At 44.6% G+C, this 14096-nt stretch overlaps 2 protein-coding genes across 2 annotated transcripts; one reads left to right on the top strand and one right to left on the bottom strand.

The window, feature by feature from the left end:
• Positions 1–356: 356 nt before the first annotated feature.
• LOC137948971 (1-aminocyclopropane-1-carboxylate synthase 6-like) lies at positions 357–12342 on the top strand. Its single transcript, XM_068795213.1, has 4 exons — positions 357–1004; positions 1089–1214; positions 10875–11035; positions 11115–12342. The coding sequence occupies exons 1-4, from the start codon at positions 534–536 to the stop codon at positions 11938–11940; spliced, it is 1584 nt and encodes a 527-aa protein (XP_068651314.1). The 5' UTR covers positions 357–533; the 3' UTR covers positions 11941–12342.
• On the bottom strand, positions 11984–13998 carry LOC137948972 (uncharacterized). Its single transcript, XM_068795214.1, has 2 exons — positions 13084–13998; positions 11984–12251 (listed from the first exon to the last, which is right to left on the bottom strand). Exons 1-2 carry the CDS (start codon positions 13966–13968, stop codon positions 12099–12101), a joined length of 1038 nt encoding a protein of 345 aa, XP_068651315.1. The 5' UTR covers positions 13969–13998; the 3' UTR covers positions 11984–12098.
• Between the last annotated feature and the right edge of the window lie 98 nt (positions 13999–14096).

Below are 14096 nucleotides of genomic sequence, written 5' to 3'. Positions count from 1 at the left end.
TAGATTTTTGGGGTATTTTTTGTAATTTAATTGGGATACGATGGTGCTTTCATGGTGGCCTTGGCGCGATGGAGTACACGTTCAAAATATAAATTCGACGGCGGCAACGCGTCTTACTCAGATCGATCCGTTGGGTCTTGTATGATGGCGGGACCCGCTAAGATGGACGGTCCGATTTGCACTACGTGAAAACAGTGAGACAGGAAAATCTTGGGGGCGTTTTTGTTATTCGAGGAATGTGGGAGGGGTTTTCCGGTAAAATCAAGGTTTGCCTGCCATCTCTTCGTGGAAGCAACGGCGGAGAAAGAAAGAAGCTGAAGAAGAAAAAATTAAAATTTCCTACTCGGGACTCTTCTCCCTCTTCTTCTGCTCTTCACTCTTCCCGAATACACCTGTCTCTGCTCTCCAAAGACGGAGGAAACTTGTTTTCTCAAGGAAACGAATAAGATACTTTCCGCACGGAAAGCGTTAGATTCCGAGCAGGGAGAGGTGAATCAATGGTTATTTTCCGGCCGTAAGAGGCTTCCTTCCAAATGACCCACAACCGCTTCCTTCTGCCAGAATCGGAGAGAGACGAAGAGACGACCAAAAAGAATTCTGGTGGGGGTACCGCCATGAGATTGATTGTGCCTCTGCAAGGGGTGGTCCAAGGGAGGGGAGGCCTTGTTCTCGGTTCTATCATTCCCTGCGCTCTTTTCTATTTCTTGCAGCTCTATCTAAAAAAAAATCGTTCCCCGCCTCCGCCTCCCTCGCCGAATCCTCCCACACCCTCTACGTCGTCTGGACACCTCTCCGACCTTGACAGAATTTCCCGCTCCCTCTCCCGAGGACTTCTCACGCCCAGGGGTTCTGTGGGTCCCGCTCATGTTTCTTCCAGGGCTTCCTCGATTCTCAAGTCAGGAGACTCGGCTTATTATGCTGGCCTCAAGGTGTATGCGGATGATCCTTATGATGCTACTACCAATCCAGATGGTGTTATTCAGCTTGGATTGGCCAAAAACAAGGTACGAGTTTTATTTCATTTTTCCAAGCTCAATTGTTGAGTTTTTAATTTGGTTTGAAGTCTTACGTAGTGTGTTTTAGAGCAGTTGTCTACGGATCTTGTTGAGGAGTGGCTGGCAAAGCATCTGAAAGACGTTTCTGAGGGTGCGGAATTGAATCTTAGTGGGATTGCAACGTATCAACCCTTTGGCGGCTTGATGAAGCTGAAGATTGTAAGCACGGTTCCTTATCTGTGTTTTTCCTTGTTTTCTTTTTAAGAACGTTTCTTCTGTCCCTGTTACTCATACCTCTACTCCTTTTTGCTCTCTTGTTTTGCTATCTATTCCTTTGTTGGCAGACTAGTCAAGACCGTGCTAGTGGAAACTAAAAGTTGTGGTGATATTCTTGTAAAGTTCATCTATTGTTTATTCTATTAACAACATGTAGATTATGCATCAAGTTTAGCGACCGATTGAAACTTAATTACGTATTTATTGGAATCTCCCTCTCGGGCATCAGGTTGTTCCCCTTGTGTCTTTTTGACCTAGCAAGAACTCTCTGGTGGAAAGAATGTTGTCTTGTATAACTGTTATTTGCCTGCAACTTGGCATTTAACTGGAGATATATTGATATTCACTGTGTTTTCAGAAGTTCCCTGTGAGAAGAAGATCCTCTGGTTTCTATAGACACAGCTGTTCTTACTGTCTTTATCTTTTCTTGGGATCCTAACACCTAATTGCTTAATGAGGGTTGAAGATTTTTTTTTTTTTTTGAATATCTTCAACATTTGCTTGCATTTTTCGTCACTTCATCATCTTTTGGATGCAATTGCATATTGTAGGTACGTAAATGTGATTCTTTGGCTGTTGGAAAGTGGTTCTTAGCAGCATTATCTTGTCATTGCTGCTGTTCTTATATAAAACGATGGAACATCGGATACAATGAGTGGCCTAGTCCTGTGAAAGTTCTTATTTTTATTCATGTCTTTCTTTTCTGGTGATTCATTTTAATTTAGTCTTGCTCCATTCAGTTTGGTTGAAGAAAAATAACATTATATGGAGTTTTTAGTATACTAAGATCAATCTTTACTCCTTTTAACCACTGATACATGGAAATGATAAAAACCTGACAATCTGATGTTTGCCATTAGGCATTACATGTTAAATGATCAAGGGCAATTAAGAGGTATTTGTGTACTTTAGTCAGGAATTCAGTAAAGCAAATTTGTACAATCCTGTAATCTACAAATTTGTGTTTTCATTTTTGTTCCCAGAATGGATGAATGGTGCTATTCCTTTTTATTTCTCTGTTAGTGTGTCATTTGTGGCATCCACATATTTCTTGAGGATATCCTTTTTGAACTTGATATTTTACGTGTTGCATATGAGAGAGATGAGGAAATTTTATATGTATGGAAGGTTAAAATGAAGACCTCATTTGATGACTAGTTTACAAGAGAGAGCAATACTGGGTAGTGAACCTCTTCTATGAATGATGTTAAGACTTGAGGTTTATTCTGCTTCATTTGCCAGGATACCTGCATAGGAGTCAAAAATGACTTGATGTGTGCATGCAGCTTGTAGTTCAGGTTGTGGACTTCCTTTTTGTTATGTTAATGTGCTGGAAGATTTTATATAGGAGGTTAACTCTCTCTTGCTATCTGTGGATTGAATCTCTGGTTCAATGGTGACTTCTTGCTGTGAGGTCTTCTGCTCATGTCCCCATGGATATTTGGGTAACTGGTGTGTGTATGTTTCTCTAGAAATTGACTTCTTTTGCTTCCATTTGCTCATATGTTTATTGCTAGAATTAACTATATTTTTTTAAACAACGACTTCATTGTTTTATTGATTTCCTTAAAACTATTTAGCTTGAGAATTGCAATAAGGAGTGTAGCTATTGTCAGCTTGCAACTATACTGAGAATACAGGCTTCTGTTTATTCACATGTGGCCTTTTTTCAATGTTCATTATACATGCACACGACATGTTTTTCCCCATGAGACTTGAATCCAAGATCTCATATTCACATGCCCCCCCCCCCCCCCCCCCCCCCCCACCCCCCGCGGCCACCTTATCAACATTGAGCCAAAGTGAGACGGAGGATGAAGCCATGGTGTGGCCAAACACCAAGGACGAAGACTGTGCAAGTCCAGTGCACAGCAACAGCAGCGACAGCCAAGGCTAAGTGCAATGGCACGGCCCAAAGGGGGGCACGCATATGGCCGGCCCAGCATCAGCTGCAGAGGAAGAAGACATACTTGAACTTGTCAAACGGATGGCCAAGTAGCAAGACGCGCAACGACCCCAGTAGCCAGTCGAGACAGAAACCGTAACCGCAACGCGCACAACAAGCAGAACGGGCGCACGGCTCAGGCAGAGGGGTCATTGGCGTAAGGGGTTGCGCACGCGACGCAGAAGCTATGTTCGCGCAAGTGCATTAAGCAACAGCGCGGGTGCCCAGCGCAATTGGGGTTGCCATGCTGGTTCTGCAACACGCGCGTACATGCTCATGCAAAGTGGCAAAATTTGGGAGGTTGCCATTTCGGGGGAAATTCTTCTTTGGCCACTCCCAGACATCCCCTATGCCAACTAGGACTCATTTTAGGTGTGATTTGAGTGTTGATTGGGTGGGCACATGAATGGAGACACCTAGGACGTCAACATACGAGATTAAGTCCAAGAGGAACAAATCAAGGGATTTGGATAGGGAGCAAATCAAGAGATTTGAATGGGGAGAGGATCAAGGGATTTGAATGGGGAGAGGCTCTCTTCTCATTGGATGGAAGGGAGAGATCCAGGGGGGGTCGAAGCCTATAAGTGCAATGGCACGGCCCAGAGGGGTGCACGCATATGGCTGGCCCGACATCAGCTGCAGAGGAAGAAGACATACTTGAACTTGCCAAACGGATGGCCAAGCAGCAAGATGCGCAACGACCCCAGCAGCCGGCCGAGACAGAAACCTTAACTGCAACAGACGCGCGCGCATAGCAAGTAGAACGTGCGCGCGCGCACGGCCCAGGCAGAGGGCTCATTGGCGTAAGGGGTTGCGCACGCGGCGCGGAATCTATGTTCGCGCAAGCGCATGAAGCAACAGCGCGGGCGCCCAGCGCAATTGGGGTTGCCATGCTGGTTCTGCAACGTGCGCGTACGTGCGCATGCAAAGTGGCAAAATCTGGGAGGTTGCCATTTCGGGGGAAATTCTTCTTTGGCCACTCCCAGACGTCCCCTAAGCCAACTAGGACTCATTTTAGGTGTGATTTGAGTGTTGATTGGGTGGGCACACCAATGGAGACACCTAGGACGTCAACATACGAGATTGAGTCCAAGAGGAGCAAATCAAGGGATTTGGATAAGGAGCAAATCAAGAGATTTGAATGGGGAGAGGATCAAGGGATTTGAATGGGGAGAGGCCCTCTTCTCATTGGATGGAAGGGAGAGATCCAGGGGGGGTCAAAGCCTATAAATACCATGGCATTCGGCCCTTGTAAATTCATTCACCATCTTGTAGAGAAAGTTTGTATAGCACGGGAGGGAGAGAATTGTAGAGAGACTCTAGTCCTCCACGTTGGACGGCCAGCCTTGTATTTTCAGTCATCAATATAAGGTATTCTCCCCTTCTAATCCTTTTGGTTTCCTTTGTTTTTATACTGTTGTTCGACTTGGGAGGGAAGGAGCCCTGTGACGACAATTTAGGGAAGGAGGTTGTACTGTTTTCGAAGGACTGAAAGCAGGCCACATGAGACTTAGAATTTCCACCAGCCTAAAGGAGTTTAGGCTCGTCTAAGCCCGTGACAAACTAGTATCAAAGTGTACGTTGCAATCAATAGCTTCCACAAGTGGAGAAGATGCTTCAAGAGGCAAAGAACAAGTAAGTGACATTAACTTTCGTTTTACAACTCTTGAGCATCGTTTGGACAGAGTTGAAAATTTTTGTACGAACTGGGAAGAGTTTGTTCAAAGGACGATTGAGGAGCATCAGCCAACTCCAAATTGGCTGAGAGGATTTGAGGAAGGCGTCCATTCAGCCATTGCCGTCATGAGGGTGGAGATGGAACAATTGGGGAAGGATGTCAAAGACCTCTCTGGGGAGCTGCATGCAAGACTCTCCTTGTGCGAACAAGCCTTGACAAATGGAGGGGTTGTTCACACACAAGCAAAGATCAAGGTGCCTGAGCCAAAGTCTTTCACTAGAAAGAGAGACGCAAAGGTCATAGATAATTTTCTATGGCAAGTGGAGCAATACTTCCATGTTAGCAAGTTCACCAACGATCAAACGAAGGTTAGTACTGCTACCATCGCACAAGCAAAGATCAAGGTGCCTGAGCCAAAGTCTTTCACCAGAAAGAGAGATGTAAAGGTCATAGATAATTTTCTATGGCAAGTGGAGCAATACTTCCATGTTAGCAAGTTCACCAACGATCAAACGAAGGTTAGTACTGCTACCATGTTCCTTTCCGATGATGCAATTCTTTGGTGGAGGAGGCGTATGGGAGATAAGCAAGGGGGAGAAGAGCCTGTCCAAACTTGGGACGACATCAAAAGAGAGCTATGAAGATAGTTCTTTCCGGAGGACGTAGAGTACCAAGCAAGGAGGGAATTATGGGCACTATCTCAAAAAGGTACCATTCGAGAATATGCGCAGTCTTTTACTTCTCTAATGTTGTGCATCTCCAAAATGTTGGATGACGACCGACTCTTCTCTTTTCTTGCTGGCCTTCGTCCTTGGGCTGAGCAAGAATTGAGAAGGAGAGGTGAAAACACTAACTTCAGCATTGGCTACTGCTGAAAAATTAACCGAATATGAAAGGAAGCATGATTCGGTTAATAAGAACAATACTAAGGACAATGGTGTTGTTAAGAATAATTTTAAAAAGAAGGATAAAGATGAGAAGAAGCCTTGGCCAAAAGAGGCCTAGGCCAAGCCGGAAGAGAAGAAGAAGACGGACAAAGTAAAGAAGAAGGTTCGGTGCTTCATTTGTGATGGAGAACACTTCGCAAGGGACTGCCCAAAGAAGCGTCTCCTCAATATTGTCCAAACCGAACTTGGGGATGGTGGAACCGAGCCTAGAATGGGTTCTTTAACATTGTTGAATGTTGTTCGTTCAAGGGGAGAACGAGACCCTCCACTTCCGGTAAGACCTCTTAAAGAATTTCTTTTTATTAGCTTAACACTTGCTGGACGCCTAGTAAAGGCAATGGTGGATACTAGCGCCACACACAACTTTCTATCTGAAGAGGAAGCTAAGCGCCTAAGGCTTCGAGGGGAGAAGGATGGCAGCAAGATGAAAGTTGTTAATTCTGCGGCTCGTGAGGTCCAAGGAGTTGCCAAGGACGCCTATGTTGTGATAGGCAAGTGGGTTGGCTCTCTACACTTCACTATTGTCCCCATGGACGATTTTAATGTAATATTGGGCATGGAATTCTTTTCAGTTTGTAAGGTTTTTATTATGCCGTATTTGGGTTTGGTGGGGATTATGGACCAAAGGGGTCCTTGTACCATTTCTGAAATTGATGCCAAAGATGTAAACAACAAGGACTTCATGATTTCAGCCCTCCAGCTTAAGAAAGGACTTAAGCAGGGTCGCTCTACCTACATAGCATCTCTTTGTGCTGTTGAATAGGTGGAGTCCACTCCCACCCCCAAGGAGATTCAAACTATTTTGCATGAGTTCAAGGACGTCATGCCGGAACAACTTCCTGCTTGATTGCTACCTAGGAGAGGGGTGGACCATTGCATTGAATTAGAACCGGGAGCAAAGAAGCCAGCCAAAGCACCATATAGAATGGCGCCCAAGGAGTTAGACGAATTGCGCAAGCAACTCAGTGAATTGTTGGACGCTGGGTTCATCAAACCAAGTAAGGCACCCTATGGAACTCCTGTTTTGTTTCAAACAAAGAAGGATGGAAGCATGAGGCTATGCATCGATTATAGGGCGCTCAACAAGGTAACTGTTAAAAACAAGTACCCCATTCCACTTATTGCTGACCTATTTGATCAATTAAGGGAAGCAAGGGTCTTCTCTAAGCTAGACTTGCGTAGTGGATACTATCAAGTTCGAATAGCCGAAGGAGATCAGGGGCAGACGACCTGTGTGACCAGGTATGGGGCCTATGAGTTCATGGTTATGCCTTTCGGCTTGACCAAATGCACCTGCCACTTTCTGCACTCTTATGAACAAGGTATTTTCTGAGTACTTGGACTATTTTGTAGTTGTATACTTGGATGATATAGCGGTGTACAACAAAGACTTGGAGGAGCACAAAGAACACCTTCGCAAGGTGTTTCGTACTTTAAGAAAGAACCAGTTGCATGTAAAGAAAGAGAAGTGTTCATTTGGGCTGCAAGAAGTGTCCTTTCTTGGACATTGGATAGGGGGAAGATGGATTTGGATGGACAGCAAAAAGGTCGAGGCCATAAGGGATTGGCTAACTCCCACTAAGGTGCGTGAACTAAGAAGTTTCCTTGGTCTTGCTAACTATTACAGAAGATTCATCAAGGGGTTTTCAGCACTTGGCACCCCCTTGACTGACCTTCTCAAGAAGGACTATTCTTGGCATCAGACGGAAAAATGCCAACAGTCCTTTCAGCGACTCAAAGACTCCATGATGGTTGAACCGGTGTTGCAACTTGCTGACTTTAGCAAGCCATTTGAAGTGCACACGGATGCCTCAAATTTTGCCATTATAGGAGTGTTGGATCAAGAAGGACACCCTGTCGCCTATGAGAGTAGGAAACTCAATGAAACTGAGCAACAATATACTGTTCAAAAAAAGGAAATGACTGCTGTAATACATTGTTTACATACTTGGAGGCACTATCTATTAGGCTCCAAGTTTATTGTAAAAACTGATAATGTTGCTTCTAGCTACTTCTTGACACAGAAAAAGCTCAGTCTGAAGCAAGCTTGATGGCAAGACTTCTTGGCTGAATTTGACTTTGAGATGATGTACAAGGCGGGGAAAGCCAATGCTGTTGTAGATGCCTTAAGCAGAAAGATGGGTTCTGCTACGCCTTTTGATGGAGAGAAGGGTAACAGGGTATTGGTGCACATACAGCGCACAACACCAGAAAGCATTGCTGGAACGCGCACAAAAATGGAACGCTCACACGCGAAAGAGGCAGAGGCGCGCGTGGCGCAATGTGAACAGCGCTCGACAGCCCCAACTTGCGATGCAGCAGGCGGTAGGCCCTTCACGCGATGCGGTAGAGGCTGCGCAAGACGGATATGCGTGCAGCGCACGTGCGGGCACATGCGCACGTGCGGACTCAGGCACGCACAATGCGCAGGAAGCGAGCCCGTGCAAAACACTTATGGCGCGGTTTTTGCAACCGAAAAGGATGCCCTTTTTCGTTTGCAGGCTCTTTTGGCCATAACCCAGGTCAGCGCCACCATTCTTGATAGAATTCCCGAGGGAATGCCATGATTCTTTGTCGGCAGGACGTCCAGGTCAAAGAAGGATGTTGGCCTTGCTCTTTGGCCAGTATTATTGGCCAGACTTGGAGAACGATGTGGAGGAATTTGTGCGCACATGTCTTATCTATCAACAGGATAAGATCGAACAAAGAAAATTCAAAGGCTTGTTACAGCCTTTGCCCATTCCAAAACGATCGTGGGAGTCTATTTCAATGGACTTCATTTCTGGTTTGCACAAGAACAACGGGCTAAGGTCTATCATGGTAGTGGTGGACCGTTTTACGATGTACAGAACATTCGTAGCAGTGCCAAGTGATTGTACAGCGGCAGAGGTTGCTCAAGCATTCATGACACAGGTGGTGAAGCACTGGGGCGTGCCCACTACGATCATAAGTGATTGTGACCCCAGGTTCACAAGAAAATTCTGGACCGAGTTACTTAAACTATTAGGAACTACTCTTAATTTTTCCACTAGTTTTCATCCTCAGACTGACGGCTAAACTGAGCGCATAAACGCTTTGTTGGAGCAATATTTGCGCCACTATGTTGTAGCTAATCAAAAGAATTGGCCAGACTCATTGGACGTGGCCCAGTTCTCATACAACTTACAGAAATCCGAATCCACATGGCATAGTCCTTTTGAGTTGGCAACAGGACAACAACCCTTAGTGCCTATGGGACTCATTCCAGATACCTCATGGAAGAGTCCAGCAGCCCATTAGCTGGCAAGGAGATGGAAAGACAAAAACAAAATTGTCGTGGGTCTTACTACACAAGGCAACTAAAAAAATGGAGAAGTATGCTAATTTGAAGAGGAGTGTCTTCTTTCAAAGTAGGTGACCAGGTCCTTCTGAAACTAAGACCTGGACAATTTCGTCACCTAAGAAGGAAGAACAAAGGTCTTTTGAAGAAATATGAAGGCCCATTTCCTATCATTGAACGTGTGGGCAACCTAGCCTACAAATTGCAACTGCCAAAAAGGATTAAGTTCCACAATGTTTTTCATGTATCAAACCTTAAACCTTATTTTGAAGACCCGGAGAGAATAGTTGACCCAAGGGCACCAATGGATGTATCAACTACTTTTGTAAACAAAGTAGAGTATATTATTGCAGACCGAGAGGAGCGCCAAAGGGACAAGCCCTGGAGGACGCAATACTTGGTCAAGTGGCAGGGTCAACCGGAAAGCGAGGCAAGATGGCAAGACGCTGCCGAGTTGTGGCAGTTCGAGAAGGAGGTAATCGAGTATCGCCAGGGGATGCAAACGAGGGCATCTGCCTTATGGCGGTTGGAGTATGAGACGGAAGATGAAGCCGTGGTAGGGTCTGACACCAAGGACGAAGATTGTGCAAGTCCAGTGCATAGCAACAGCAGCGACGGCCAAGGTCAAGTGCAATGGCACGGCCCAAAGGGGCACACGCATATGGCCGACCCGGCATCAGCTGTAGGGGAAGAAGACATACTTGAGCTTGCCAAACGGATGGCCAAGCAGCAAGACGCACAACGATCCCACCAGCTGGCCGAGACAGAAACTGTAACCGCAACATACGTAGCGCCGCACGCACACGCGTACACAACCCGGGCAGAGGGCGCATTGGCATAAGGGGTTGCACACGCGACGCGGAAGCTATGTGCACGCAAGCGCATGAAGCAACAGCGCGGGCGCCCAACGCAGTTGAGGTTGCCATGCTGGTTCTGCAACGCGCGCGTACGTGCGCATGCAAAGTGGCAAAATCTGGGAGGTTGCCATTTCGGGGGAAATTCTTCTTTGGCCACTCCCAGACGTCCCTTATGCCAACTAGGACTCATTTTAAGTATGATTTGAGTGTTGATTGGGTGGGCACACGAATGGAGACACCTAGGACGTCCACATAAAAGATTGAGTCCAAGATGAGCAAATCAAGGGATTTGGATAGGGAGCAAATCAAGGGATTTGAATGGGGAGAGGATCAAGGGATTTGAATGGGGAGAGGTTCTCTTCTCATCGGATGGAAGGGAGAGATCCAGGGGGGTTGAAGCCTATAAATACCAAGGCATTCCTTGTAAATTCATTCACTATCTTGTAGAGAAAGCTTGTATAGCACGGGAGGGAGAGAATTGTCGAGAGACTCTGGTCCTCTACGTCGGACGGTCACCCTTGTATTTTCAGTCATCAATACAAGGTATTCTCCCCCTCTAATCCTCTTGGTTTCCTTTGTTTTTATACTGTTGTTCGACTTGGGAGGGAAGGAGCATTGTTACGACGATTTAGGGAAGAAGGCTGTACTGTTTTCGAAGGACTGAAAGCAGGCCACACGAGACTTAGAATTTCCGCCAGCCTAAAGGAGTTTGGGCTCGTCTAAGCCCATGACAAAGGCTCTTAAATGTGTCAATATCTAAAAATGTTAAATTCCTGGTTTAGTTCATGGTTTCTGTTAGTAGACCCGTTGTTTGAAAACCTAAAATTAGGGAAATATCTCACTATTTCATTTTGCAGGCTATTGCTGGATTCATGGAACAAGTAATGCAAAGACCAGTTAATTTTGATGCATCACAAATGGTACTAACAGCTGGAGCAACCCCTGCAGTTGAAATACTCAGTTTCTGCCTTGCAGATCCTGGAAATGCATTTTTGGTGCCCTCCCCATATTATCCCGGGTACTTTTTTTTTTTTTTCCATTTAGGTGAATATTCAAAACTATAATATTCTTACCTTTCTGAGGGAAGTGCACTGCAGTTTTGACAGGGATGTGAAATGGAGAACCGGAGTGGAACTAATACCAGTGCCATGCCGGAGCACTGACAATTTCAATCTAAGTGTGGCTGCCCTTGACAGAGCATTCAATCAGGCAAAGAAACGAGGCACAAAAGTACGTGCGGTTCTCATGTCAAACCCTGTAGGAAATCTTATTGATAAGGGGACACTTTATGCCCTTCTAGACTTTGCTAAGGAGAAAAATATACATATAATTTCTGATGAGATATTTGCTGGGTCAACGCATGGAAGTGGTGAGTTTGTTAGCATGGCCGAGATTGCAGAGTCTGAAGATTTTGACCGAAGCAGGGTTCACATAATATATGGGCTTTCAAAAGATCTCTCTCTTCCTGGCTTTAGAGTGGGGGTGATCTATTCTTTCAATGAGAAGGTAATGGCTGCAGCTACAAGGCTGGCTAGGTTTTCTGCTATTTCAGCTCCAACACAGCATCTGCTAATATCAATGCTTTCAGATTCAACATTTGTGGATAATTTCATTGTAGTCACTAGGGCTCGATTGCGGAAGATGTATGAGTTGTTTGTGAATGGGCTGAAAGATTTGGGAATTGAGTGCAGTGACAGCAGTGGAGGTTTTTACTGTTGGGCAGACATGAGCAAGTTCATTCGATCTTACAGTGAGAAAGGTGAGTTTGAGCTGTGGGATAAGCTGTTGAATGTAGCAAAGATTAATGTAACCCCAGGATCATGTTGTCACTGTATCGAACCCGGATGGTTTCGCTGTTGTTTTACCACATTGACTGAAGATGATGTTTCTGTTGTAATGGAACGGATTCGGAAAGTTTCCTGATGCAGGTACCATCAAATTCAATTGTTCAAGTTGCATCATTGGGTTGAAGATTTAATTACTAGTTTGCACCAAGCCAACAATAATCTATTCCCCATAGTCGAAAATGCAAGACTTCAATCCGTGTACATTCTTTATTAAGAAAATAGGTAAATGAAGCATCAAATATCTGAAGGGACTCTGGTTGTAGAGGCTGTTTTCTGCTGTCCAAGTATCTGCCTGTTCCTGAACGGCTGACTGCTCAAGCTTTTGTTGGTTCGTTTGCCACTGGTTCCGAAGAGACAGCGAGCAAATGCTATCTTCCTGATACCATCCTGTAGGTAGATTGCACATTTGAGTAAGAAATCTCCTGATTTTTATTTTGCAATACAACCAGTAAGAAGATACTGGCATTAATCTTCTTCACTGATTTTCTGTTTTTTTTGGCCTTCAGTAACCATGAAGTTGGATTCTTATTTGCCTTTCAATGACTAAAAGGAAAAATAATAGCATGCATATAGATACAATCTCAAGATTTTGGAAGGGTCTCAGTAAACCAAAAATGTTCTCAAGCTTAACATACTTGGTTCGTGGGTCTGTAACTAAGTTTCTTAAATAGTTAAAATATGATTACTTTCATGGTTAAATTTTGTTATTTTTTTCAAATTACAATAAAATTTTAGAAAATTCAAGTGCTGTAGAGACATTCATGAAAACGTTAACATTTCAGGTTTTTTTTTTTTCTTTTTTTTCCCATATCAAAGAATCGTTCTGATTCTCCAGATGAAGTATAAATAAATTTTACTCTATTTTTCAAACCAAATCATTCCTGGCCATTGCCAGAAGGAAAGCTGTTTATTAAAATGTAGACTCAAACGAGACCTGAATAACCCCCTTAAAATTAAAAGATAAATTTTAGAAAAAAATCTATTGGTTTTTAGTCCAGTTTCAGTTGTTGTTGTTTTAAATCGATTAAACCAGGGCCTCTCTTGGTGTAAACTAATCCGTTTGGATGAGTAAACTGTAGCTAATCCATATATAACTTGGGTCAGGTTTGAGTCGAGTTTGTGTTAAAATTTACCACCCTACTGGTTGAATTCAAAACATAATAGAAATAGAAGAAATATGGTAGAAGGTTTGTTTGGTATAAGCCTTTCCGAAAATTACCAGGGAATGCTTCTGCTTTTTGATTGGGATGACCTTTCTTCCATGGCTTAGCATGCGACTCAGCATTATCAGTTCACCCAAGGTTGGGCCCTTTCTCCCCATCAAACTCCAGTCGTCGTTCTCCCTTGTCAACATTGTGGGCATGGCAGCCACCCTGTCAAGAAAACCAGAACGAGGAGAAAATAGTGGGAAAAGGAACTCCAAAACTAAATCCTTAGTGATTCCATCTCCTAACAACGTGCTTTCCCCGTCACTAATGGCTGAAAGAGATGAATTTGGGGCTTGAATAGCATCCTGATTGTTCTCCTGCAGGCCACTTGAAGGCACAGGAATAGCGCTAGACATCATTTGAGTCGTGGTAAGTTGATTGGCGAGGAGAGATGGAGCTGAATGGAAGGTATCATCAGAGTGAAAAGAAAAGGTTTCAAGATCAAATTCTTGAGTGTCATCATCATCGCTGTTATCTTCACTGTAGTCGTATTCTTCTGTCTCGTCTTCACTCACCAAGAGGCTGCTTTGTTTTTGAAATTTAATGCTTAGCTCGCTGTCGGCTGTACTGAGAGAGGAGTCGTCAAAAGGGTTGGAAGAGCATGACGAAGAGGAAGAGAAGCTGATGATTTTTGGTGGTGGAGGGGAAAGATAAAGATTAGATGAAACCAGTGGGTTCTGTAAGAAGTTTGAACGCGGTATTCCAGGCTTCTCTTCCCACTTGAAAGGAACGGATGCAATGAGCTTCACTGGGATTGGGACAGAGAGAACTAGGCTAGCCTCGGGCTTCCAGTCTTTCTTGGGCTTTCCTGGCTTTTCCTCCCATAGGAACGGGACGGAAATTGGTTGCCTCAAATGGGGTCTTTGGAGTGAAAGAGAGACTGGCGTCTCCTCCATTCTTAGACGAAGAGGAAGATGATTGAGCCTCCGCTCTGTGGAGAACCTTTATGTAGAGAGCAGTAGTGGAGCAGATGCTGACTATCCAACTAATCCAAAAACGCTCTGCTTCAGTCTGAGGCTTGACC

This window comes from Aristolochia californica, unplaced genomic scaffold (genome assembly GCF_029961685.1).
Source record: "Aristolochia californica isolate CCGP_79_NKW_82.1479 unplaced genomic scaffold, dmAriCali1.0.hap1 SCAF_13, whole genome shotgun sequence".
In the NCBI taxonomy this organism is placed as follows: domain Eukaryota; kingdom Viridiplantae; phylum Streptophyta; class Magnoliopsida; order Piperales; family Aristolochiaceae; genus Aristolochia; species Aristolochia californica.
This window is presented reverse-complemented; position numbering and strand designations above follow the sequence as displayed.